The sequence below is a fragment of the Sus scrofa genome, chromosome 4 (genome assembly GCF_054392235.1).
Source record: "Sus scrofa isolate SSC_HxYL_T2T_F1_AM1 chromosome 4, Sscrofa_HxYL_maternal_Yorkshire_Landrace_v2.0, whole genome shotgun sequence".
Taxonomy (NCBI): domain Eukaryota; kingdom Metazoa; phylum Chordata; class Mammalia; order Artiodactyla; family Suidae; genus Sus; species Sus scrofa.
In genome coordinates this window covers 129,687,908-129,711,443 of record NC_139386.1, presented here as the reverse complement: position 1 = coordinate 129,711,443, position 23,536 = coordinate 129,687,908, and the positions used below count along the sequence as shown (strand labels likewise).

Here is a 23,536-nt window from a genome sequence, read left to right as displayed (position 1 = left end):
CGGATTGTTAACCCACTGAGCAAGGGCAGGGACCGAACCCGCAACCTCATGGTTCCTAGTCGGATTCGTTAACCACTGCGCCGCGACGGGAACTCCTGTATTTACATTTCAATAAAAGCTTTCCTTAAATGGCTAGATTTCAGATTTCTGATCATGGACCATTAGCGCACAGCCGAGGAGTCACGTGGTAGCTGTGAAGCCTTCAGGTTTCGGAGGTTCTGAATAATCCCGCATCATCTTTCGCCTGCCTTGTTTAGGTCTCGCCCCATTCAGGAGAAAGGCCTTTGTGTCACGGACACTGACACTTTCCCCGTCTCCATTTCAAGAGATAAACCTGAAAACCAAGAGGATTATGAAACATCAGCAGAGAAACTGAGTTTGTATGTATTTCCATCAATATTTCCATCAATACTGCTAATGAGAATGAGCATCGAATATTGAATTCTCACCGTAACTCTGGGAGGTAGGTACTATCATTATTGCCACTTCCCAGATAAAGAATGTGGGGCTCAGAGAGGTATTACCTGGTGGAGCCTTGTTGAAACCTAGAAGCTGCTCGCCCTAAAACCCAGGCTTTGGCAGGCACAGCTTAACCTTCAGCCCAGAGAAACAAGGTAGGAGAATGGAGCATGAAAGCAACATAAATCAGTTATAGGGCGAGTCATCAGAGTTGATGACTTGGGTAAATCAAAATTCCAGGCTTAAGTTCCGGTTTCTAACAGTCAACCACTTAAATAGGAGATATTTCTGTGAAATTTTAGGGATGGAAGAAGGAGTTTTAAAAGGCAGTGGATTCTTTAAGGTAATACAAAAAAAAAAAGCCAATTCTTAACACAGGGGCCTACATTTCCAAATTCGGTAGTTAGCTCTCTTCTTAACATGAACTGTCAGGTCTGACTCTCTAAGCCAGGCGGTGCTCTACCTTCCACAAAAAAATTCTCTTTGAAGATCATTTCAGATCCAGCTGGAAAACCCCCTTCCCCCTCAGAGGGGTCAGTACCGCCTTTCTTGAGATCTGTAAAAATCCAGTGTCCCAGTCAAGGTTTCTGTTAATTCTTTGTGGCTTCTGATTCCGTGGCCATCTCTGCCTTTGGCTCATACTTTAGGGCTTGCTGTTTTCGTTCCTCTTTCTGTAATGCCTTCCCAGAACTCAGCCCTTGGGGTGTTTCCACAAGAAATTCACTTCCACCCACATGTTGTGAATTTCAGTAGACCTGGCTGAAGGTAGGTGGGATCACGGAGCGAGGTCAGTTCATAGAAAGCCAAGGCCATGTCTTCACTCTCCTGTTTCCTGGGCCTTCCCTCTCATCTGCCCTACTCCCTTCCGGAAGCAAAGCGAATTCTTCACCTGGCTTTCTACATAGCAACGTAGCAAGCCTGACGCTTGACCATGACCTTGAGGTCTCTCCCTTCCCACCAGCACCGGCACCATATCCAAGTATTTTCTCCAGCAAATACTGGGCTCTCCTTGGGAGGAATTCCGGTAGGAAAAAAGAAGTATCTGTTCTACGAGAGGGAAAAAAATTTACTTTGTTCCAGGGAAAAGGACTTATTTTATTTTACAATTCATTAACAAATGTGTCAAGTAAGGGTAACAGCAAGACTTAAAAAGTCTTCTAGAAAGTCACGTTAATTTTATACTTTTGGCAGATGAAAAAGTATTCTTGTATGTGTGGTTTTAAAGCAAAGAGCCTTTTAGACTAATTTGGTTTTGTTTTTCGTTTTTTTGGTCTGGGCCTTTATGTCAGCTGTGATTGAGATGCCACTGTGTTTTAATGATTAGTTCCATGATTAAATGGCCAAAGTACACATAGTAACTAAAGGCGAAGAAGCTAAACTACACCTACTGTACCCCTACCACTGCTGAGCAGAAGCTTTTACTCCGTAAACAATGCAGCCATACCGGTTGTGTGAGGCTGGAAGCAGGGCAAAGTTCAGAGCCACTCAAGGACACCCACTCAGAAAACTGCAGACAGGACTGTGGTCATCAAGCTGAAGGTTGTGGGTCACTGCTGATAAAGACTTGGGGACGGCCTTAGGATTCCTGCAGAGCAGGGGCCTGGGACCGGCAGTTTTCTAGCTGGGAAGGTAGGATGAGAGAATGGTCTTGAAAATGCATTTACCTACCACTTCATAGAAACTGAGACAACACCAAGTGTCTGTATCACTGACTGCAGCGTAGATGGTGCAGACACTAAAGCCCATTCTCCAGCTTGGACACTGGGGCCCGCAACGGTCTGGAGTCCTTCTGTTTGTTGGTTTTTTGAAGCCATCCCAGAATTGCGTCAGATTCTTAAGGTCCTCAAAATATACAAAGTCATTACTACTGATAGAACCTCAGATATTCTTGAAAAGACATCCCATTCTGAGCTAGTCTTTATCTCAACCAAAGCCTGGCAGCAGGTATTAATGGGTTAAAGAGAAAGGGTAAAAATTAGGCAACAGTGGGCCTAGGCAATACAATCAATTCCATGCTAAAGGCAGAGTATTATGAAAGATTGTGTATTATACAAGATTGAAATGCCAAGGACAGTTGTGGCACACATATAGGTTGTCTCATATTTATTTATGTATTATTTTTATTTTTGGCCTTGCCTGTGGGGTGCAAAAATCTCTGGGGACAGAGATCCAACCCGCACCACAGCAGTGACAACACCAGCTCCTCAACCCACTGAGCGACCAGGGAACTCCTGTCTCCTATTTAAGGGCCAAACACAGAAGTGCACTTGAATATAAACTATATAATGTGGAGTTCATATTGTGGCTCAGAGGTTACTGAACCTGATGGGCATCCAGGAGGACATGGGTTTGATCCTCGGCTTGCTCGGTGGGTTAAGGATCCGGTGTTGCCATGAGCTGTGGTATAGGTTGCAGACGCAGCTCAGATCCCATATTGCTGTGGCTATGGTGTAAGTCAGCGGCTCCAGCTCCAATTCTACCCCTAGCCTGGGAACCTCCATATGCCACGGGTGTGGCCCTAAAAAGACAAAAGACAAAAGCAAAACAAGACCAGATGGCCAACAAGCACATGAAAAAAATGCTCAACATCCCTGATTATTAGAGAAATGCAAATCAAAACTACCATGAGATACCACCTCACACCAGTCCGAATGGCCATCATTAATAAGTCCACAAATAACAAATGCTGGAGAGGGTATGGAGAAAAGGGAACCCTCCTGCACTGTTGGTAGGAATATAAATTGGTACAATCACTATGGAAAACGTATGGAGGTAACTTAGAAACTATACATAGAACTACCATATGACCCAGCAACTCCACACTTGGGCATATACCCGGACAAAACTTTCCTTGAAAAAAGACACACACACGCATGTTCATTGCAGCACTATTCACAATAGCCAAGACATGGAAACAACCTAAATGTCCATTGACAGACGATTGGATTAAGACGTGGTATGTATACACAATGGAATATCACTCAGCTATAAAAAAACAAACTAATGCCATTTGCAGTAACATGGATGGAACTAGAGACTCTCATATTGAGTGAAGTAAGTCAGAAAGAAAAAACAAATACCATATGATTTCACTTATTCTGGAATCTAATAATGGCACAAATGAACCTTTCCACAGAAAACAAAATCATGGACGTGGAGAACAGACTTGTGGTTGCCAAGAGGGAGGGGGACGGAGAGGAGGGCCTGGGAATTGGGGGTTAATAGATGCAAACTATAGCTTTTGGAATGCAGAAGCAATGGGATCCTGCTGTATAGCCCTGGGAACTATGTCTGTTCACTTGTGATGAAGCCTGACAATGTGAGGAAAAAAATGTATACATGTATGTCTGACTGGGTCACCTTGCTGTGCAGCAGAAAATTGACAGAACACTGTAAATCAGCTATAATGGAAAAAATAAAAATCACTATAAATGAAAAAAAAAAAAGAAACCAAAAAAAACCTATATAATGTCCATGAAGGCCTGAGCTTACTCCTGTTTGTTTGTTTGTTTGTTTTTTCCTGTGAAGTCATTTACTGACACCTACTGACTCTGTCATTAACCACCTTCTCTTCCTGAGGCATTCCTCCCCAACCCCCTACCCCACGAGACACACACAGACACATGCACACACGCACATACACATGCGCAGGCTTATGTGTGCACGAGGCACAAGCACACACGTGCACACACAGTCTTACACTGCCCTGCTCCGGCCCCAGCATTACTGGAACAGAGGAACCTTGAGGAGCCCCAGCCCTTTACCCGCGTCCTTTTCCTGCGCCCCAGACTTTGGACAGTAGTCAGCAGCCGCTCCCTGAGCACTTGAACAGAGAGGAGTAGGTCATTTGTTCATCTCCCCATTTGCCTTTTTACTCCTGAAATACAGCTGTATTTCCTGGTAGTTTTCTGATTGCAATCCTCCTTCTGGGGCACAGAGGCACTGCAAGCAATACCAAACTACCCGTAAACGTATACATATCAAAAAATATGCAGTTCCCGTTGTGGCTCAGGGGAAACAAATCTGACTCGTATCCAGGAGGACGCAGGTTCGATCCCTGGCCTTGCTCAGTGGGTTAAGGATCCAGCATGGCGGTGAGCTGTGGTGTAGGCTGGTGGCTACAGCTCCGATTTGACCCCTAGCCTGGGAACCTCCATATGCCACAGGTGTGGCCCTGAAAAGACAAAACAACAACAACAACAACAACAAACCTTATGTAAAATTAAAAGGTGAACTATCAGATCTATCCAACTCCACAAAAGAAAAAATATTGAAAAAGAAGTTGGTTAAGAGAACCTCCATATGCCGCAGGAACGGCCCTAGAAAAGGCAAAGACCAAAAGAAAAAAAAAAAAGAGCATTTGGGATGTGTGATCAGAATACATTTATTGACTTTTTATCAGTATTTTAAATTTTATTTAATACAATTTTTTTTAGGGCTGCACCTGTGGTATGTGGAAGTTCCCAGACCAGGGATCAAATTGGAGCTGCAGCTGCAGGCCTACACTGCAGCCACAGCAACACCAGATCTGAGCCACATCTGCAAACTACACCATAGCTTGCAGCAACACCAGATCCTTCACCTGCTGAGGGAGGCCAGGGATCAAACCTGCATCCAATACCATGTCAGGTTCTTAACCAGCTGTGTCGAAAAAGGAACTCCCGATATAATTTTTTAATAGTGGAGGAAAGAAAAGAGCTATAATTCAGTTCTGTTTGAAGTCTATTTTATTTTATTTTGGGGCTGTGCCTGTGGCATATGGAAGTTCCCAGGCCAGGGATCCAACCTGTGCCATTGCTTTGACAATGCCAGGTCCTGAAGCTGCTGTGCCACAGGGAATTCCTCAAGTCCCTTTAAAGAGAGGGTGATTGAAGCGGGAAAAGAGCCACAGAGGCAGTGCCAGAGGTGAAGTCCAGAAAGAAACTGATTTTTTTCCTGAGGTGGTGTAAGCATAATTTTTTAACATGAGCCCAAGAAAAGTACAGTTATTACGTCACACAGTTCCATAGACACCAGTATATTTGTCTTTATAATGATTTTACTTTTTCTCAAAGATTAGCTTAATTAGCATAGAAGATTGTGGTTTTTTTATGTCAATACACTGTATTAATAAGCAATTTATTTCTTTAAAAATTTTTTTTATTGGAGGAGTTCTCATTATGGCTTGGTGGGTTAAGAACCCAACTAGTGTCCATGGTGATGTGGGTTCAATACTGGCCTTGCTCAGTGGGTTAAGGACCCACCACAATCTGTGGCATAGGTCGCAGATGAGGTTTGGATCCTGCATTGCTGTGGCTATGGTGTAGGTCAGTGGCTGCAACTCTGATTCCACCCCTAGCCTGGGAAATTCCATATGCCATGGGTAGGGCCCTAAAAAAACAATAAGTAAACCAAAATGAAACATTGTATTGGAGTATAGTTAACAATGTTGCATTAGTTTCAGGTGTTCAGCAAAGTGAATCAGCTTTAAACTTGTATACACACACACACACACACACACACCTCCATTCTTTTTCAGATTCTTTTCCATATAGATTATTAAAGACTATTGAGTAGAGTTCTCTGTGCTATACAGTAGATCCTTTTTAGTTATCTATTTTATATATAGTAGTACGTATATATCCCAAATTTCTAATTTATTCCTTCTCCCCATGTTTTCCCTTTGGTAACCATAAGTTTGATTCTAAGATCTGCGAGTCTTTCTGTTTTGTAAATAAATTCATTTGTATCATTTTTATTGGGTCCCACATATAAGTGATATATATGATATTTGTCTTTCTCTGTATGACTTACTTCACTTAGTATGATAATCTCTCAGTGCATCCACATTGCTGCAATTGGCATTATTTCATTCTTTAAAATTTTTTTTTTACTTTTTATTCAAGTATAATTTATTTACAATGTGATCTCATTCTTTTTTATGGCCGAGTAGTATTCCACTGTATATATGCACCACATCTTCTTTATCCATTCATCTGCTGATGGACATTTAGGTTGCTTCCATGTCTTGGCTACTGTAAAGAGTGCTGCAATGAACACTGTGGTGCATGTATCTTTTTGAACTATGGTTTTCTCCAGATATATGCCCAGGAGTGGGATTGCTGGATCATATGGTAGTTCTATATTTAGTACTTTAAGGATTTTTAAAAGATGTCTACAACAATCTCTCCCATCTACATGTGCTTCTAGAACCTTGCCACTCCTCTATGGGCCTTTGTGACTGCCTTGGCCAGTGGGATACTGTAGAAATCACACTATACCATGCGCTTCCACCTCATTCTCTTGGCACTGTTAGTCTAGAAACATGCTCACCATCCTGTGAAGAAGCCCAAAAAGTCACAGAGAGGCCTACATGGAGAAAAACCAAGCTCCTAGCCAACAACAGCAAGCCCCAAACTACCAGCCGTGCGAATGCGCTATTTTTTTTTTTTTTCAGCCACCCCCCACAGCACATGACCAGGCCAGGGACTGAATCTGAGCTGTAGCTGCTACCTACACCACATCTGTGGCAATGCTGGATTCTTAACCCACTGCACCGGGTCAGAGACAAGAAAGATCATGAACCCACTGTGCCACAGTGGGAACTCAGAATGGATCATCTTGTATGTGGACCCTTCTGGCCCCAGTTGAGCTGCTATAGGTGATGCCAAATGGAGCAGAGATAAGCCATCCAAATTGAGGCCTGTGCAAATTACAGATTCATCGCAAAAAGAAAAAAAGTGTTATTATTTCAATCCTCTATGTTTTGAGGTGGTGTGGGATGATTAGAATAAATGATCAGGAGTTCCCATCGTGGCACAGTGGTTAACGAATCCGACTAGGAACCATGAGGTTGTGGGTTCGGTCCCTGCCCTTGCTCAGTGGGTTAACGATCCGGCGTTGCCGTGAGCTGTGGTGTAGGTTGCAGACGCGGCTTGGATCCCGTGTTGCTGTGGCTCTGGCGTAGGCCGGTGGCTACAGCTCCGATTCAACCCCTAGCCTGGGAACCCAAGAAATAGCGGCCCAAGAAATAGCAACAGCAACAACAACAACAAAAGACAAAAAAAAAAAAAAAAAAAAAAAAAAAGAATAAATGATCAGAGATTGTAGTGTCCCTATCATGATATTCTCATTTCATTTATCATTCAATTTATTTTATACCAAGCTGTGTTTTTGTGCTGGTGATACAGCAGTGATTGTTACGGATAATGCTCCTCCTTTCATTAAGGGAGTACTTGTAGCAGGGAGAGCAGACAGACCATTAAAAATTAACAAATAAATTGATCATTGATAGATGGTAATAAATGCTTTGGAGAAAAAGCAGGATATGGGGAGCTGAGAGCAATGGAGCGCTCTATTCTAGGAGGAGTGGTTATGGTTCCTGCTGTGGCTCAGCGGGTTAAGAACCTGACTAATATCCATGAGGATGTGGGTTCTATCCCTGGCCTTCTCAGCAGGTTAAGGATCCAGTGTTGCTGTGTAGTTTGCAGATGCAGCTCAGATCCCGTGTTGCCATAGGCCAGCAGCTGCAACTCCAATTCGGCCCTTCGCCTGGGAACTTCTGCATGCCGCAGGTGCGGCCCTAAAAAAAAAAAAAAAAAAAAATAGAGTGGTTAAGAAGGTCCCTTCTGAAAAGAAGACAACTGCATAGACTTGAAAGAAGTAAGGCAGCACATCCCATGAATACCTAGAGGGAATATTCCAAAGGGAATAGTTAGTGCAAAGCTCCCAGGCAGGAGTGGCTTCGAGGCCATAAGTTGGGTTAGGATGAGGACGGAATGGAATGAGAGATGAAGTCAGGGAAACAGGTCAGGGACAGACCACATAGGGCGTCAGAGGTTGTGCTGGGGACTCTGGCCGTTGGAGAGTTTTGAGAACAGACGTGACATGATCTGACGTGTGGAATTTCCTGGGCCAGAGAAGGAACCCATGCCATCGCAGTGACCACGCCAGATCCTTGGTCCGGCTGTGTGGAGAAGAAGCTGTAGGAGTGCAAGGTTCGTAACAGAGACAGCTGTTCAGAGGTTAATGCAATGATCCTGGTAACAGATCCTGGTACTTGGACCGGGGCATGAGAAGTGGTTGGGTGTGTCTGTGTGTGTTTTGTGTGTGTGTGTGCATGCGTGTACAGCCACCAGGATACAGATGTGCCCCTGAATAAAAGAGAGGTATCAAGGAGCTCCTGTATGGCTCAGCAGGTTAACGACCAGGCTTGTCACTGCAGTGGCTCAGGTCACTGTGGTGGTACAGGTTCAAGTCCTGGCCTGGGAACTTGTGCATGTCGTGGGTGTGGCCAAAGGGAAAAGAGAAAGAGAGGCATCGAGTACGACTCTAAGGTTTTTGGAGTAATTTGCTGTACAGCACGTGTCCTGCCCTCATCCTGTGTATTCATTCTCCTGATGGCTATGATGCCAAGGCCAAGTGCCATTCAAGACACTGTGCCTTGAAGCACAGACTCTCCGAGATGCTGACCCCACACAGAAATTCAGGAATGACTCAGAGCGTTATGATTCTCGCTTTCAGGTTGTCTGTAACAGATCTAATTATACCTCTTTTTTGTTTGCAGTATTTCTTGACGAAGGTGACCCAGGAAACAGGGGACTCCAGAAGTGGCTTTACTGTCATGTGCCAAGGGGAAAATCAGCTGCAATCACTTAGGTTGTTTCTCACAAAGAACTTGGTGGGCTTTCCTGAGTCTATCTGGGGTCCTCCCTCTATTTCTAAAGTGCCTGAAGCGGGAGGGAGACAGGCATCATTAGTGGGGAAGCTCAAAAGGATACATGGAGTTTGTCGCGAGTCATACATCTTAAGCCTTGAAGAACGAGCAAAATAAAACTGTGGTCACTTCTGAAGATTGCAGGAAAGACGAAGATGCACACTTTGAATTCCCAGGTAGCTTCCTTACCACCCAGCACACTCCTAGCCAGCTGCTGCTTTCTCCTTATTTCACACTCCCGTCAATCATGCGGCAATAACAGATTTTTCGGGTCAAGCAGAATAAACGATGCCTTCCCTTAAGACAGCACTGACCTCCAAAGTTCAGCAGTCCCTAGACGTTATAGCTTGTTCTTAACAACTTACTATAAACCTAGTCTCCAGGAAAACACCTAAATATTACTGAGTCATTTACATTTGTTGACTTTTGTGTATTAATTAAGCATCTAATAAAGTGGTGCTGGACTTCTCAGGTTTGTCCTGAGTGCCCTCTTTGCTCTTGAAGAACTTCTCTCGTATTTCTAATAATCTGGGCTTCATCTAGTGAACAAGCTGTGTCTCTAAATTCACACGGATTAAGATTTCGTAAGTCTTCATTTTCTGGAAGTTTATAACGCTTCAGGTTCAGCTTGATGACTTAAAAGGTAACATGCAGTTTATTATCTGCAATTTCATTTTTTTTTTTTTGTCTTTTTAGGGTTGCACCTGAGGCGTATGGAAGTTCCCAGACTAGGGGTCAGATTGGAGCTGCAGCCACCAGCCTACACCACAGCCTTGGCAACAAGGAATCCAAGCCACATCTGTGATTTACACCACAGCTCACAACAACGCTGAATCCTTAACCCACAGAGCAAGGCCAGGGATCAAACCTGTGTCCTCATGAATACTAGTCAGATTCGTGTCCGCTGAGCCACAACGGGAACTCCCGCTCACCTTTATTTTTAAACAACATTAATTGTAGTTCATCTAAGCCAAAGAATGTTTACACCTCGGTCAAACAAAAGTACATCGTGGAATATGCTCCAAAGTCAAATACACACATTTACGGATTTTTAAGAGTACAATGGCCTTCTTTTAGCATAAGTTTAAGGGAGGCTCAGATTCGAAAACCACACTGAGGATAATTCCCTGTGTTTCTCTGTGATTGGCTGTGGCATCGGTTACTTCATCTGTAAAATGGTGAAAATGCTGGAGCAGTTTTGAGATGAAATGAGATAATGTAATAAACACCCAGCACAGACTTGGGCACAGAGCGCGTTCTCATCGGATGTTGGCTATTTCTAATACGTTCGTAGAAATCCTGCTGCTCCCTTTCTATTCCCCATTCATATCCCCCCCACCCCACCCCAGCGGGAGGGGCCCTTGCCAGGCCCTTTGCCCTGGTCCTGTGCTTTATAAAGCCCTGCATGTGCCAACCACACGGAACAGGAATCTTACTAAGGAAGGCCTGGCCAGGCTGCCTCTGTCACTGAGGGCTTGGCATTCTGCTCTCACCAGAACCTCTCAGCATCTGCCTGTAATCAACACCTTCCTGGCCCCAGGGAGACGCTGTTCCACATTCTGGTCCTTGACACAAAAGGCAACTGTTTCTCAGTGTCATGAAGGTTTCAGGTTTGTGCTGCTGTTGACAAGTGAAATGGATGCTGCTTTAAAGAGCAGGAGGATTTGAGTAATGGAAATTTTTTTAGGAAAGACAAAAAAAAAAAGCAAACTAACTTGTCGATCTGAATCCTTTCTTTCTGAAAACTGAACCCCAAAGACTCTGGAATGATGAGCTTTTGCAAAGGAGCAGAGCCAAGGCTCCAACTTCGTGCTTATCTTTATGCACAGGTAGTCACTGTGTTAAAACAGACTGGATTTAGACAAGACGTGAGATGTGGTAGAAAGTAAAGTGAAATAGTAGAAGCTGCTCAAATTAGTCTTTGACGAAAAAGTGAATTTCAAACTTGTATTATCTAGTTTTTAAGGTGTAGTCTTGCTTTTTTTTTTTTTGTCTGTTTGCCTTTTCTTGGGCCGCTCCCTCGGCATATGGAGGTTCCCAGGCAAGGGGTCGAATTGGAGCTGTAGCCGATGGCCTACGCCACAGCCACAGCAACGCGGGATCCTTAACCCACTGAGCAAGGGCAGGGATCGTACCCGCAACCTCATGGCTCCCAGTTGGATTCGTTAACCACTGCGCCACAATGGGAACTCCTGCGTAGTCTTGCTTTTAAGAGTAGTATATGTGTTCAAAACCCAAACAGATCTAATTTTTAAAAAGATTAAAATTTTATACAAATCTTTTTCTAAACTGAATGACACTGCATGAAAAGTATTCAACGAATGTGTCATTCTAATATAAGGAATTAAAACAAGGAAACAAAAAAGCTTGCATGACTAAGAGTACGAAAACTCATGTTAATAAATCTAAAACTAATTTATTTTGTTTTGTTTTGTTTTGTTTTGTCTTTTTAGGGCCATACCCAAGGCACAGGGGTTGAATCAGCTGCAGCTGCCAGCCTGCACCACAGCCACAGCAATGCCAGATCCCTGACCCACTGAGGGAGGCCAGGGATCGAACCTGCATCCTCAAGGATCCTAGTTGGGTTCGTTACCACTGAGCCACAAAGAGAACTCCCTAAAACTAATTTCTATAGAGGTTATTTTCTTTTTTGGGACCCAAGCCACTGCAGTGACAATGCTGGATCCTTAACCCACTGTGACACAAGGGAGCTCCCTAGAGATGATTTTTCTGACACTGCAAGACATCTGAACAAATTTACAACATACTATTATTTTTGTTGTCCTTTACCCCATCTCTGAATTATTGCAAGAAGAGGAACAAAACCTAGGTGGGGGAGTTCCCGTCATGGCGCAGTGGTTAACGAATCCGACTAGCAACCATGAGGTTGCGGGTTCGGTCCCTGCCCTTGCTCAGTGGGTTAACGATCCGGCGTTGCCGTGAGCTGTGGTGTAGGTTGCAGACGCGGCTCGGATCCCACGTTGCTGTGGCTCTGGCGTAGGCCGGTGGCTACAGCTCCAATTAGACCCCTAGCCTGGGAACCTCCCATATGCGGCCCAAGAAATGGCAAAAAAAAAAAAAAAAAAAAAAAAGGTGGGTGTGGATGCTATTGTAACAGAGAGTGAAACCTGCAATGTGAATGACAGTGATTTAGATGATAATATCAAATATCTAGTAATCCTTTCTTTGAAACTATTGTATTCAACAATAATTTATCCTGTATGATACCATTATAGTGTTTGAGTGTGATATTTTAAAAAGTCACAGTTCAGGAGTTCCCACTGTGGCTCAGCGGGTTACAAACCTGACTAGTATTCATGAGGATGAGAGTTCAATCCCTGGCCTCACTCAACGGGTTCCCTAAGGATCTGTGGTGTAGGCTGCAGATGAGGTTCAAATCTGGCGTTGCTGTGGCTCTGGTGTAGGCTGGCAGCTGCAGCTCCGATTGGACCCCTAGCCTGGGAACCTCTATATACCGTGCGTGTGGACCTAAAAAAAAAAAAATGCTTTGTATTGATATCAAAAAAAGGAGATCCAACCATAAGATAGTGTTTTTTGTTTTTTTGTCTTTTCTAGGGCCGCTCCTATGGCATATAGAGATTCTCAGGCTAGGGGTCTAATCAGAGCTGTAGCCGCCGGTCTACACCACAGCCACAGCAACACAGGATCCAAGCCGTGTCTGCAACCTACACCACAGCTCACAGCAACATCGGATCCTTAACCCACTGAGCAAGGCCAGGGATCAAACCAGGGATCAGAGTTCCTAGTTGGATTTGTTAACCACTGAGCCATGACAGGAACTCCCATAAAATAGTTGACCTATTTGCAATCCTTCAGTGTATAACCATAAAGTCATGTAAAACAAAAACCAATTGCAAAGAAAAAATTTTGAGATAACTTAAGATGATTTATCATAATTACACTCCTATTCTTTCCTGCTAGATTAAATTCATACACACTCATAGTCCTGGAAGCAGGCTTAAATTATTGGAGGATGAGGGTACGGAGTTAAAATCCCTTCTAAGGATGGGAATAGTTTATTTTGGCTGCACCCACAGCATGCAGAAGTTCCCTGGCGAGGGAACAAACTTGTGCCACAACAGTGACACAAACCACAGCAGTGACAATGCCAAATCCTTAACCCACTGAGCCACAAGGGAACTCCTGGATGGGAATATTTTAAATTGCTGTGCTGGTAAGTAATTTGTCTTCTTTTCTTGGTGGAGTCAGTAAATTTCATTATTGGGAAAACAGAATTTGTTTTCTACTTTTCTGAGAATATTTGGCTTGAGGCCAAATATAAAATGCAGACTCCCAGTTCCCAAGCCCGCCAGTCTGATTTAGAAGAGCTGGTCGATTTCAAATATCTGCATTTTCCCCCCTTCCTTGCTTCCTTCCTTCCTCTCTTTTGATTTTTTTGCTTTTTTGGGGCCACATGTGTAGCATATGGAAGTTCCTAGCCTAGGAGCTGCAGCTGCCAGCCTACACCACAGTCGCAGCAACTCGGGATCTGAGTGGTGTCTGCAACCTACACCACAGCTCACCGCCACGCCGCATCCTTAACCCACTGAGTGAGGCCAGGGATCAACCTGCATCCTCATGGATACTAGTCACGTTCTTAACCTGCTGAGCTACAATGAGAACTCCTTTTTTTCTTTCTTCTTAGGGCCGTACCTGCAACAACTTGATGCCAACAGCAGCTTTTGGCAACTCGAGATCCTTAACCCACTGAGCAAGGCTAGGGATCAAACCCATACCCTCACTAGTAGGTTAAGAACAGTTCCTTTAACTCACTGAGCTACAACAGGAACTCCTCAAATATTTGTATTTTAACTAGTACCTAAATGATTCCCATGCAATAGCCGGAAGATCAACTTTGAAATACTGTTGGGTGAGGGAACACTGTCTCTTGCTTTTTGTTTGGAGGGTTGGTTTGTTCTCTTCAGTCTCTGCGTGGTATTCCTATTCCGGCAAAAGACTCATTATCCAGTTGTAATTAGTTTTAAGAGAGTGAAGAAAAAGACTTGGAAAAACGCTATGTCGGCTAGAAGAGAGTGACGGAGGGAAGGAGAAGGATGAGGCGGTCAGGGATCAGGGAAGATGATGGAGGGGGCGGCGGCAGGCAGAGAGGTTTTCGTTTTTACCATTTATCAAACCCCGAGCACCTACTGCCAGCACTGTGCCAGGTGCTGGAGATTCAAAGGTGACCTTGACAGCAGCACCCACCTTCAGGGAGTCTAGAGCAGCCTGAGGCAGGTGCGAGGGTGCGGTGGGAAGGCCAAAGAGGGGCCCCAACCCAGTGTTGGAGCCGTAAGGCGAGGCTTCGTGGGGCGCACCTGTACGCTCTGGACCCCGAGGAGACTTCGGGGCGGGGGGGCGGCAAAAGGAGCAAATTCATTCTATTTAATTTTTAAACTTGTCTTTCTTGCTTACCAAAGTAATGCGTGTTTGGTGTGAAACTTCTCGGCATAGGAAAGTGTAAGCCTCCCTGCTGCTGCTCACCGCCCCTGCCGGTCTGGAGCTTTCGGACCCGGGACTTTGAGGACTGGTTCCCGGAAGGCGAAGGCCCGCATCGGTCCTCCCCCCAGCAGGGGGCGGCATGCTGCACGCCAGGCGGCCGGCGCATCTCTCTTCCACACGTAGCTTGCGTGATCGCTGGCGCTACATACTGCGCCTGCGCGCGCGTCGCGGCCCTTTTTCCCCCCCGGGAGCGGTGCTGGGCCTGCTGCTCTGTGGCAAGCCGCCGATTGGGAGCTCTGTTCTGCAGGATGGTGAGTGGATATCCCGATCTCGGGGCTACGGAGGCACGGGGGTTCCTGCTTCTTGTCCCAAGGCCCGTCTAGGGTCCGTCTAGCGTGGCGCACGGATCGGATGGCATTAGATTGCCGGCTCTGCCGTGATCCGGCTGCGGCTCCCAGCGTGGCCTTAATGGCTGCCACGGCGCGTAATCGTGCGGGGGAGGGGTGCCAGGAGAGGGGAACCGGGGCACTGGATTGCGGGTGAGGGGTGAGTTTAGTAGACAAGCCGCAGGATTAGTGCCAGTTGTGCCGCGGGTCACTGGCTGGCGGCCGAGCCGGGCGGGTTGCATGGACAGTCGTTCTCAGACGAGCTAGGGGAGGCCTGAGTGGAGACCGGCTGCGGCTCCTCGGACCCAGCGCCCCCATGACCGCTTGATGGGTTTTCTGGGAGACCGTCGGACCCCGCAGGTCGTTCAGAAGGCCTGTGTTGTCGGCCCGAAGTGGCTTTTAACCCAGATCCGTCAGTAGAGCTGGCAGGCTGTGGCGTCTCTGGGCCCCGAAAGGAAGCTCGTTGCGTTTGGTACGTGCCTCCTGCCTTTCTGTAGGTTGTCGGTGGCACCAGTTTTTAATGAGTTTCCGGGCGTGGTGTGGCTTTAGAAGGTGAGGGACAGTGTTTTAATCGGCAGAGTGATTGCTGAGTAAGTTCTTGGTCAGTTGCGTTTTGTGACAGGTAACTTAGGCTTTTGAAAAATGTTCGTATAAAGGGGGAAATAGGTTAGATTCTTGAAATGGAACAGTATTAAGAACAGACATTTGGCAAGATTGCTGTCTTGAGCAGTATTTTGCAAAAGTTAAGAAATTGGCCTACGTTTGTGTTTGTTGTTTCCTTCCATTTCCCCCCACTGGCTCATTTTTATTGCTTTATAAAGCTATAAATTTTGAGCCATGGAAAGTAGAGGAAAGTGATTCTCGAGCTTTGATTTGATAAAGGCTGGACTCTACAAAAAGTGGTGGTTGTCAGAATTCACTGCAAGTTTCAATTTTGAAGTGTTACTTTGTTACAGCTCAAATGTCAAAAGTATAAACTAAAACAATCAAAGTGTTAATAACATTTCTTTTTTCTTAAAGGGGTTTGTAAAAGTCGTCAAGAATAAGGCTTACTTCAAGAGGTACCAGGTGAAATTTAGAAGACGACGAGGTATGGTCAGTTTTTTGTGTTCACACGTTGAAACGATTTCTGCTTCTCTGGCAGTGGAGTAGACTTTCTTAAATTGTTTTTTTCTTTCAGAGGGTAAAACTGACTACTATGCCCGGAAACGATTGGTCATCCAAGATAAAAATAAGTATAACACACCAAAATACAGGATGATAGTTCGTGTAACCAACAGAGATATAATTTGTCAGGTAAGTTGTATTCTAGACTGAGTGACGGATGGTACCCCTGTCCCACCCTCACTGTGCTAAACAAATGGTCCTTGGGAAGCAAAACATGTGTATGGATTAGGTCCAGCTCCTCTGGAGCCCGGCATTCCAGGGAATAGTAGAGTGAGTAGTAGGTCTGAAGTTGGGGCCTGGGAAATGGGTCCTTCCTAACAATACTCTGATGATCAGCTGTTTGGCAGTTTTGATCCAGGTTCTTCCTGTTCATTTTCTAATTGGGAAAGGAAATTTATGGTACTGTGCTGTTTTCCTGAGGCCGGGAGGATAAATCTGAGGCCAAGTAGAAGGGTTTGCTCATTGCAGTTCAGCAGGATAATAGAACTTGTCATGGGTCCCCATCCCCACAGCTTTGAAGAGGGAGGCGGTTCAGAACATTCAATTAGACTCTTAAGATTATTCTTCCTGCTTATTGTTGGAAATAGGTTTCAATAAATACATATGAAAGTGTCTCCCATGTAGAAAACTTTCAGAAAGTGGCTCTTTGCTCCTTAGAAGGTAGTTTTCTGGGCTGTTATGGAAAACTCTTCATAGTTGAAATTTGCAGGGGACAGGCACACTCCTTGGTTTTCTGGGTTGCGAAGGCAGTCTCCTTCCCCAAGCTCAGGTGACTAAACATTAGGTATCTGAAGCGTCCTTGGACTTAGATATGCTTAGTTCAAAAGATGTTTAAAATAATCGGGGATTCTTTAGTGCCTCCTTAATTCACCAGCTAAACCAGCTCAGAGTCTTTTCAGTATTTAGAAGTAAGGAACTACATACAGTATAACTTCTTCCGAGGGCATTTTAATCTTTGATGTCTGTGGTAATTTGAAACTTAGATGCTGTGATGATAGAGGTATTTACAGACTCATAAAGCTACCTATTGTAGTTGACCAAGTAAGTCCTTTGAAAAAGAAGGCACTTAGGACAAGTACTCAAAACAGTGAAAATAGATCACTGACCTGGTTTTTCTGTTATTTGTAGATTGCTTATGCCCGTATAGAAGGAGATATGATAGTTTGTGCAGCTTATGCTCACGAACTCCCAAAGTATGGCGTGAAGGTCGGCCTGACAAATTATGCTGCAGCTTATTGTACTGGCCTGCTGCTGGCCCGCAGGGTAGGTACACGATTACTCTTTGATGTGCTGTTTCCAGGAAAGATGTGCACACCTGGGTAGGGTACCTGCAGCTTTGGGGACGACCAGTCCCTGCTTTTGCTCTGGGGCTTAAAGGGCGGCATCAAGGAAGATGGCTTTATAAGTAAATACACTGTTGAGACATGCACTTTCTAATGTGGGGAACCATTTTTTGTTTTCTTTCCTGTTTGTTGGCTCTATCTAGACCAGTAACATTTTCTGCAGTGGTGGATGTCTGTCATCCGATGGGGAGCCAGTAGCCACACGTAGCTGTTGAGTACTGAAATGTGTCTAGTGCTGATGAAGTCTGTTTTTAACTGAAATTTCAAAAGCCATTTGTGCCTAGGTGGTGGCTACCTTGTTGGGACAGGTCTACCCAGAAGTGTAGATCTTCTGGCCATCAGCATCATTAAAAATGCAGACTCTACTCCAGACCCTCAGAGTTTATATTTTTATACGATGCCCAAGTGATTTATGTGCCACGCTGCATTTTGAGAAGCCCTGCCTTAAGCTTTGGGGGCAAGGGCAGGCTTTGGGGGGATTCATTTTTGTTTAAATAAGCTTTGCCACTGGGTGGCAGCATTTCCTGTAATACACAGAAAGGAGATGAACATTTTACCTTATTTTTTTCTGGGTTACTGACCTTGTTTTGCAGTGGAATTGTTAGGCATGCATCATTTTGTTGGGGGCCCACATCTGCATTGGTTATAAACATGTTTGGGTGGGGAGCATTGTCTTCCATGAGGGCAGCTGGGTGCAGAGGCCTTACTTCTAGCAAAGACCTAGCTGGATGATATGTGCCGGCAGAGGAGTGGCTCATGCTAACATGATGTAGTGATAGGGAGAGCCACAGGATCCTACTTACTCCTAATACTATAATGGAATTGAACAAAGCTACATTTGGTAACATTTACTATTTAGTTGTTGAATTATAGCCACATATGACTAAAGAAATGTGGAGGTACCTTTATTGACGTATCATATGTCCTAACTGATTGCTACAAAAATCAGGTATGAACAGTGTAGCAGATTCAGAAACTGTTAAACAGTTGTTACAGTTGTGGGTGAAATTGGATGTCTGAAACTTCTTTTTGTAGCATTTAAAAGTAGATTGGATAAGTGAATTAGAAGGACATTTTTTGTCAGGTCATAAAGTTATGACTCTTGAGATATTGTTAAAGTTGTTTGAATATATTTGGACAAGCATGTAGACTGGCTTCTTTGTTAATAGCTTCTTAATAGGTTTGGTATGGACAAGATTTACGAAGGCCAGGTCGAGGTGACTGGAGATGAATACAATGTGGAAAGCATCGACGGTCAGCCTGGTGCCTTCACCTGTTACCTGGATGCAGGGCTTGCCAGGACGACTACTGGAAACAAAGTTTTTGGGGCCCTGAAGGGAGCCGTAGATGGAGGCCTGTCTATCCCTCACAGGTAACAGGGTGTTCAGGGCCTCCGTCTGGATGCCAGGGCTGCTGTGCTTCCAACTCCTGGGGGGCTGTGGACATAACTGAACCAGTTAAAGTAATAGTAGCCATCACGGTGTGCCTGTGACCTGCTGGGAACTGTGCAACAAGAACCTGCCAGGGTGCGAAGGAACTGTAACATGTTTTATGAGACGAGTCTGGGGTTCAGAGGTAAAATGATTTGTCCAAGGTTGTTTTTTGGGGGCTGCACCCTTGGCATGTGGGAGTTCCTGGGCCAGGGATCAAACACAGCAGCAGCCCAAATCACTGCAGAATAATGCCCGATCCTTAACCTGTGCCTCAGGAGAACTCCAAGGTATTAGAGCCAGCCTTGAAACCACTACCTTTTTGGTATGGCTTAATTTCGGTTGGAAGTGAACAAGTTGATTTCACCACTGCTACCAACTTACTTATTTTTTTTAATTTAGATGAAAACTTAATTACTGAATCACAGGAAAATGTGGAATCTGGGGGGAAAGACTTTAAGAAAAACAACAAATTTCTGAACTTTCAAGTGGAAATAAGCATGTAGGCTGTTCTTAGAAGCTAATAAGTTGTGGGGGGGGTTGTTTTTTTAAATTTTTGTGCTTTTTAGGGCTGCACCCACCGCATATGGAGGTTCCCAGGCTAGGGCTCTAATCAGAGCTATAACTGCCAGCCTACACCACAGCCACAGCAAAGCCAGATCTGCGCTGCATCTGTGACCTACACCAGACCTCACAGCAATGCTGGATCCTTAACCCACTGAGCAAGGCCATGGATCGAACCCGCAACCTCATGGTTCCTAGTCAGATTCATTTCTATTGCGCCATGACAACTCCTGCAGTCTGATTGGTTTTTTTTTTTTTTTTTTTTTTTTTTGTCTTTTTTGTTTTTTGTTTTTTTTTTTTTTGTCTTTTTGCCATTTCTTGGGCTGCTCCCATGGCATGTGGAGGTTCCCAGGCTAGGGGTCTAATTGGAGCTGTAGGTGCCAGCCTACGCCAGAGCCACAGCAACTCAGGATCTGAGCCTCGTCTTTGACCTACACCACTTGTGGCAACGCCGGATCCTTACCCACTGAGCAAGGGCAGGGATCGAACCCGAAACCTCATGGTTCCTAGTGGGATTCGTTAACCACTGCGCCATGACGGGAACTCCTGCAGTCTGATTCTTAACCCACTGTGCTATTTAGTGGGAACTCTATAAGTAGGGTGTGGTTGGGTGTTTTTTTTTTTTTTTTTTTTTTTTTTAAGGGTCGCATTTGGCGGCATATGGAAGTTCCCAGGCTAGGGGTCTAATTGGAGGGAGAGCTGCGAGCCTACACCACAGCTATAGCAATGCCAGATCCGAGACACATCTGCGACCTACACCACAGCTCACGGCAACGCCAGCTCCTTAACCCTCTGACTGAAGCCAGGAATCGAACCTACAATCCTCATGTATGTAGTCAACTCCCAAGTAGGTTGTTTTGATTGTTCCTTTGGTTTGAGTTAATGGTTTTTGTTGAGTAGGTTATAGTTTAAGCTTCTTAGGATAACATTTATTAGCTTCTCAGGAGTATTTTAGTGGTTGGTGATTTAACCAAAAATTTTTTTCCTGGCCGGCCTTTTTTGGCAGGGGGCTAAGCAGGAACATAGAACCTAACTGGAACTGACTTTAATGACATAGGGTGAGAAGGGGGTATTTGGGGAGCGGAGGTCTTGGCAGTTCTCTTGCAGGGCACCTGTTAAATGTGATGGATGAATCACTGATGACCGTGCACTCTGAGGCACCACTGAGATGAGAAATTGGAAGGTTTGGGGGGAGTAATTTTGAAACCCTCTCCTGTGAAAGGAGGAGCACCAACTTTATAGTGATGGAAAGAGTTGGTTCGTTTAATGGCTTTTAGAAGTACTTGGGGCGTGATTTCTGATTCTGGAGTTGAGAAATGAGCTGCTGGATGATGATATCCCATTAACTGAGCGGTCAGTAGTTGGTCCTTTGGTTGCATATGATGCAATTCCTTGTTTCAAGACGGGACTGATGGCAGCTACTGAAATGAATTCCTGCTAGTGAAAGACTGTAACTAACCTATGCTAAAATATAAAACCTTCATTTCAGCACCAAACGATTCCCTGGTTATGATTCAGAAAGCAAAGAATTCAATGCTGAAGTGCACCGAAAGCACATCCTGGGGCAGAATGTTGCAGATTATATGCGTTACCTGATTGAAGAAGATGAGGATGCTTACAAGAAACAGTTCTCTCAGTACATAAAGAACAACGTGACTCCAGACATGGTAAAACATTTAACTAAAAATGCCTGTATTGGTAAATTCATAGGACCAGGTTTATTTTGTGTTTTGAGCGAGGACATGCTACAGTTTTTTTCAGGTTAAGTGAGAGAGTTGAGTAGGGGCATGTGTATAGGTATAGACAGACCAAGTCCTTAGTTTAAAATGAAATTGGGTTAAAAAGACCTATCAGGTAATATCTGATGGGAAATAAAAATAGGCGGAACGTGGGAGGACAGAGGTGTATTTGGCAATTGCTCTTTGGTCCATATACTCTTCATCTTAACATCTAAAACTCTGGCATGTGTCCTCACTGGAATGAGAGAGAGATCACATGAGCATGTCTTAAATGAGCACAAAATGTGTTTCTACAGAAATCAGTTGGCTCTAAACTTGAGTGACTCAAGTATGGCTGATTAGACATGGATGCACATTCTTCCTGAGGAATGTTGTTACATGTTTTGGGATAGTGTCAGTTCATATTACCTATGGTAAAAACAGAATTTCTTAGGAGGTAGGTTACATTCAAATACCAACATTGAGCTAGTTGAGCACCTTTCGAGAATCTGGCTTAGAAGGACAAAATACACAACATAAGTCAACTATACTTTAATTAAAAAAAATAAACTTTAAAAAAGGACAAAATAGAGCAAGTAGTAGAATGCAATGTGTTATGTTGTTGTTTAGGGCATATGAAATGAAACCAAGTACTGTTTGCTTTGCTTTGTTTCAGATGGAGGAAATGTATAAGAAAGCTCATGCTGCGATACGAGAGAATCCAGTGTATGAGAAGAAGCCTAAGAAAGAAGTTAAAAAGAAGAGGTATGTGTCTTACTTTTTTTTTTTTTGTAGAGCAATTGGTTGGGAGGGGTTCCTGCCTTGTTCTCACTCAGACTCGAGTGAAGTTGTGCAAACTCGATCACTAGCTCTGCATGATGTTGCAGAGGTGAGGGGAACCAGGTTTGCTAAAGTAACTGTGGTGATGGAGCTGTATCAGCCGCGGGCACTACCCAGTGGTTCCTTCCATCCCACTACATTGTAACTAACAGTCACTAACTAAAAGAGTCACTTTCTATTAGTCTTCCACATTTTGATCTTTGAATGGAGGTGCAAATAAAACTTAAGGAGTCTAATCTTTGTACTGACAGCTTTATTTAATTTTTGGCCCTGTGAGGTAATATGACAATATCACAAAAGTTGGGGCTTGGAAAAGTTAGGTTAAGATTGTAAATAAGCACATGTATTGGAACTTGGATTATTTGAGTTCCATCTCACTATAAAGGCTTTTTTTTTTTTTCGCAGTTAAATATTCTCTGTTCTCTTTAGATAATGGTTTTTAAAAATTACATTCCCTTTTTTTCTCCCTTTTTGTAGGTGGAATCGTCCCAAAATGTCACTTGCCCAGAAGAAAGATCGGGTTGCTCAGAAGAAAGCAAGCTTCCTTCGAGCTCAGGAACGGGCTGCTGAGAGCTAATAAACCAGGCCATAGTTTTTCTATGAAGATTTTTTCAAAGACATTAATAAATGTATCAATCAAGCCATTTGTGTTAAGCTCTTGTTAATGAAACTGTGGGAAATACCTGAAATTGACTGTTTTCCTTCAAGAAACAAGTGTAGCTTTTTCCAGCAAATGATTTGCATATTGATTGACTCAAAAGTTCACACCTCCTTCTGGGCATCTGTTCTTCCTGGCAGGACTTGTATGATGTGGAGCTCTCCTTAAAAAGTCTGGCAAGCAACAGAACCTTCCACTAGAAATATTTCTTCCATTCATTTATTATAACCACATGATGAGTGGGAAGGAAAAGTACCTTCAAAGTGTACATAATTTTAAAGTAAACAAAACTGGGAGTTACCTGGTGGCCTAGCAGGTTAAGGATCCAGCATTGTCACTGCAGGGGCTTGGGTCACTGCTGTGGTGCAGGTTTGATCCCTGTCCCCAGGAATTTTTGTATGCCGCAGGTGAAGCCAAAAAAGTAAGCAAAACTGCTAACGCATGGCTTTAATTTTTGAGAGCTGTCTGATGAAGGCCATATAATTTTAACATATATTCACTTCAACCAGAGTTTTCTCAGAGGGTCTCATTTTACGGAGTTGAAAGGCACAGGCCAGATCTGAACGAACATGAAGAGGAGCGAGTATTAACCCTTGTATATCAAGTTTATAGGAGAAAAAGATTAGATGGGTGAATTTACATGCCTCTTACATGGCCCTTTGGCCAGCAGGAAATACTGTTTGAAGATGGAAAATTAATAGAAAGTTCTATGATTTCAAGAGTCCTGCTCTTAATGTCCCACTTCACCATAGCTCAACTTCAAGTTGTTTAGATTTATGTTGATCCCTGGCCCCAGGAATTTTTCTTTGCCGCAGG

The 23,536-nt window shown here is 44.2% G+C and overlaps 2 protein-coding genes and 2 non-coding genes across 9 annotated transcripts in view; 3 read left to right on the top strand and 1 right to left on the bottom strand.

The window, feature by feature from the left end:
- EVI5 (ecotropic viral integration site 5) overlaps nt 1-14,736 on the bottom strand; it is a 232,499-nt gene extending 217,763 nt beyond the window's left edge. For all 6 annotated transcript variants that reach the window (XM_085024007.1, XM_021090208.2, XM_085024006.1 and 3 more), the window contains exon 1: nt 14,588-14,736. The gene's annotated coding sequence lies outside the window, so the exon portion shown is untranslated. The remainder of the gene's footprint in view (nt 1-14,587) is intronic.
- A 142-nt stretch (nt 14,737-14,878) lies between these two features.
- RPL5 (ribosomal protein L5) lies at nt 14,879-22,706 on the top strand. The gene is given in 8 exon segments (NM_001114284.2): nt 14,879-14,925; nt 16,021-16,090; nt 16,181-16,296; nt 17,296-17,430; nt 18,680-18,882; nt 20,994-21,171; nt 21,899-21,987; nt 22,540-22,706. Coding segments are annotated over 8 exon segments (894 nt in total). The 5' UTR covers nt 14,879-14,922; the 3' UTR covers nt 22,640-22,706.
- Nucleotides 20,828-20,923, top strand: LOC146404267 (small nucleolar RNA SNORD21). Its single transcript, XR_014845014.1, has one exon. It is a non-coding gene; the product is annotated as a small nucleolar RNA SNORD21 (small nucleolar RNA).
- Nucleotides 22,073-22,204, top strand: LOC146404266 (small nucleolar RNA SNORA66). Its single transcript, XR_014845015.1, has one exon. It is a non-coding gene; the product is annotated as a small nucleolar RNA SNORA66 (small nucleolar RNA).
- Nucleotides 22,707-23,536: the final 830 nt, after the last annotated feature.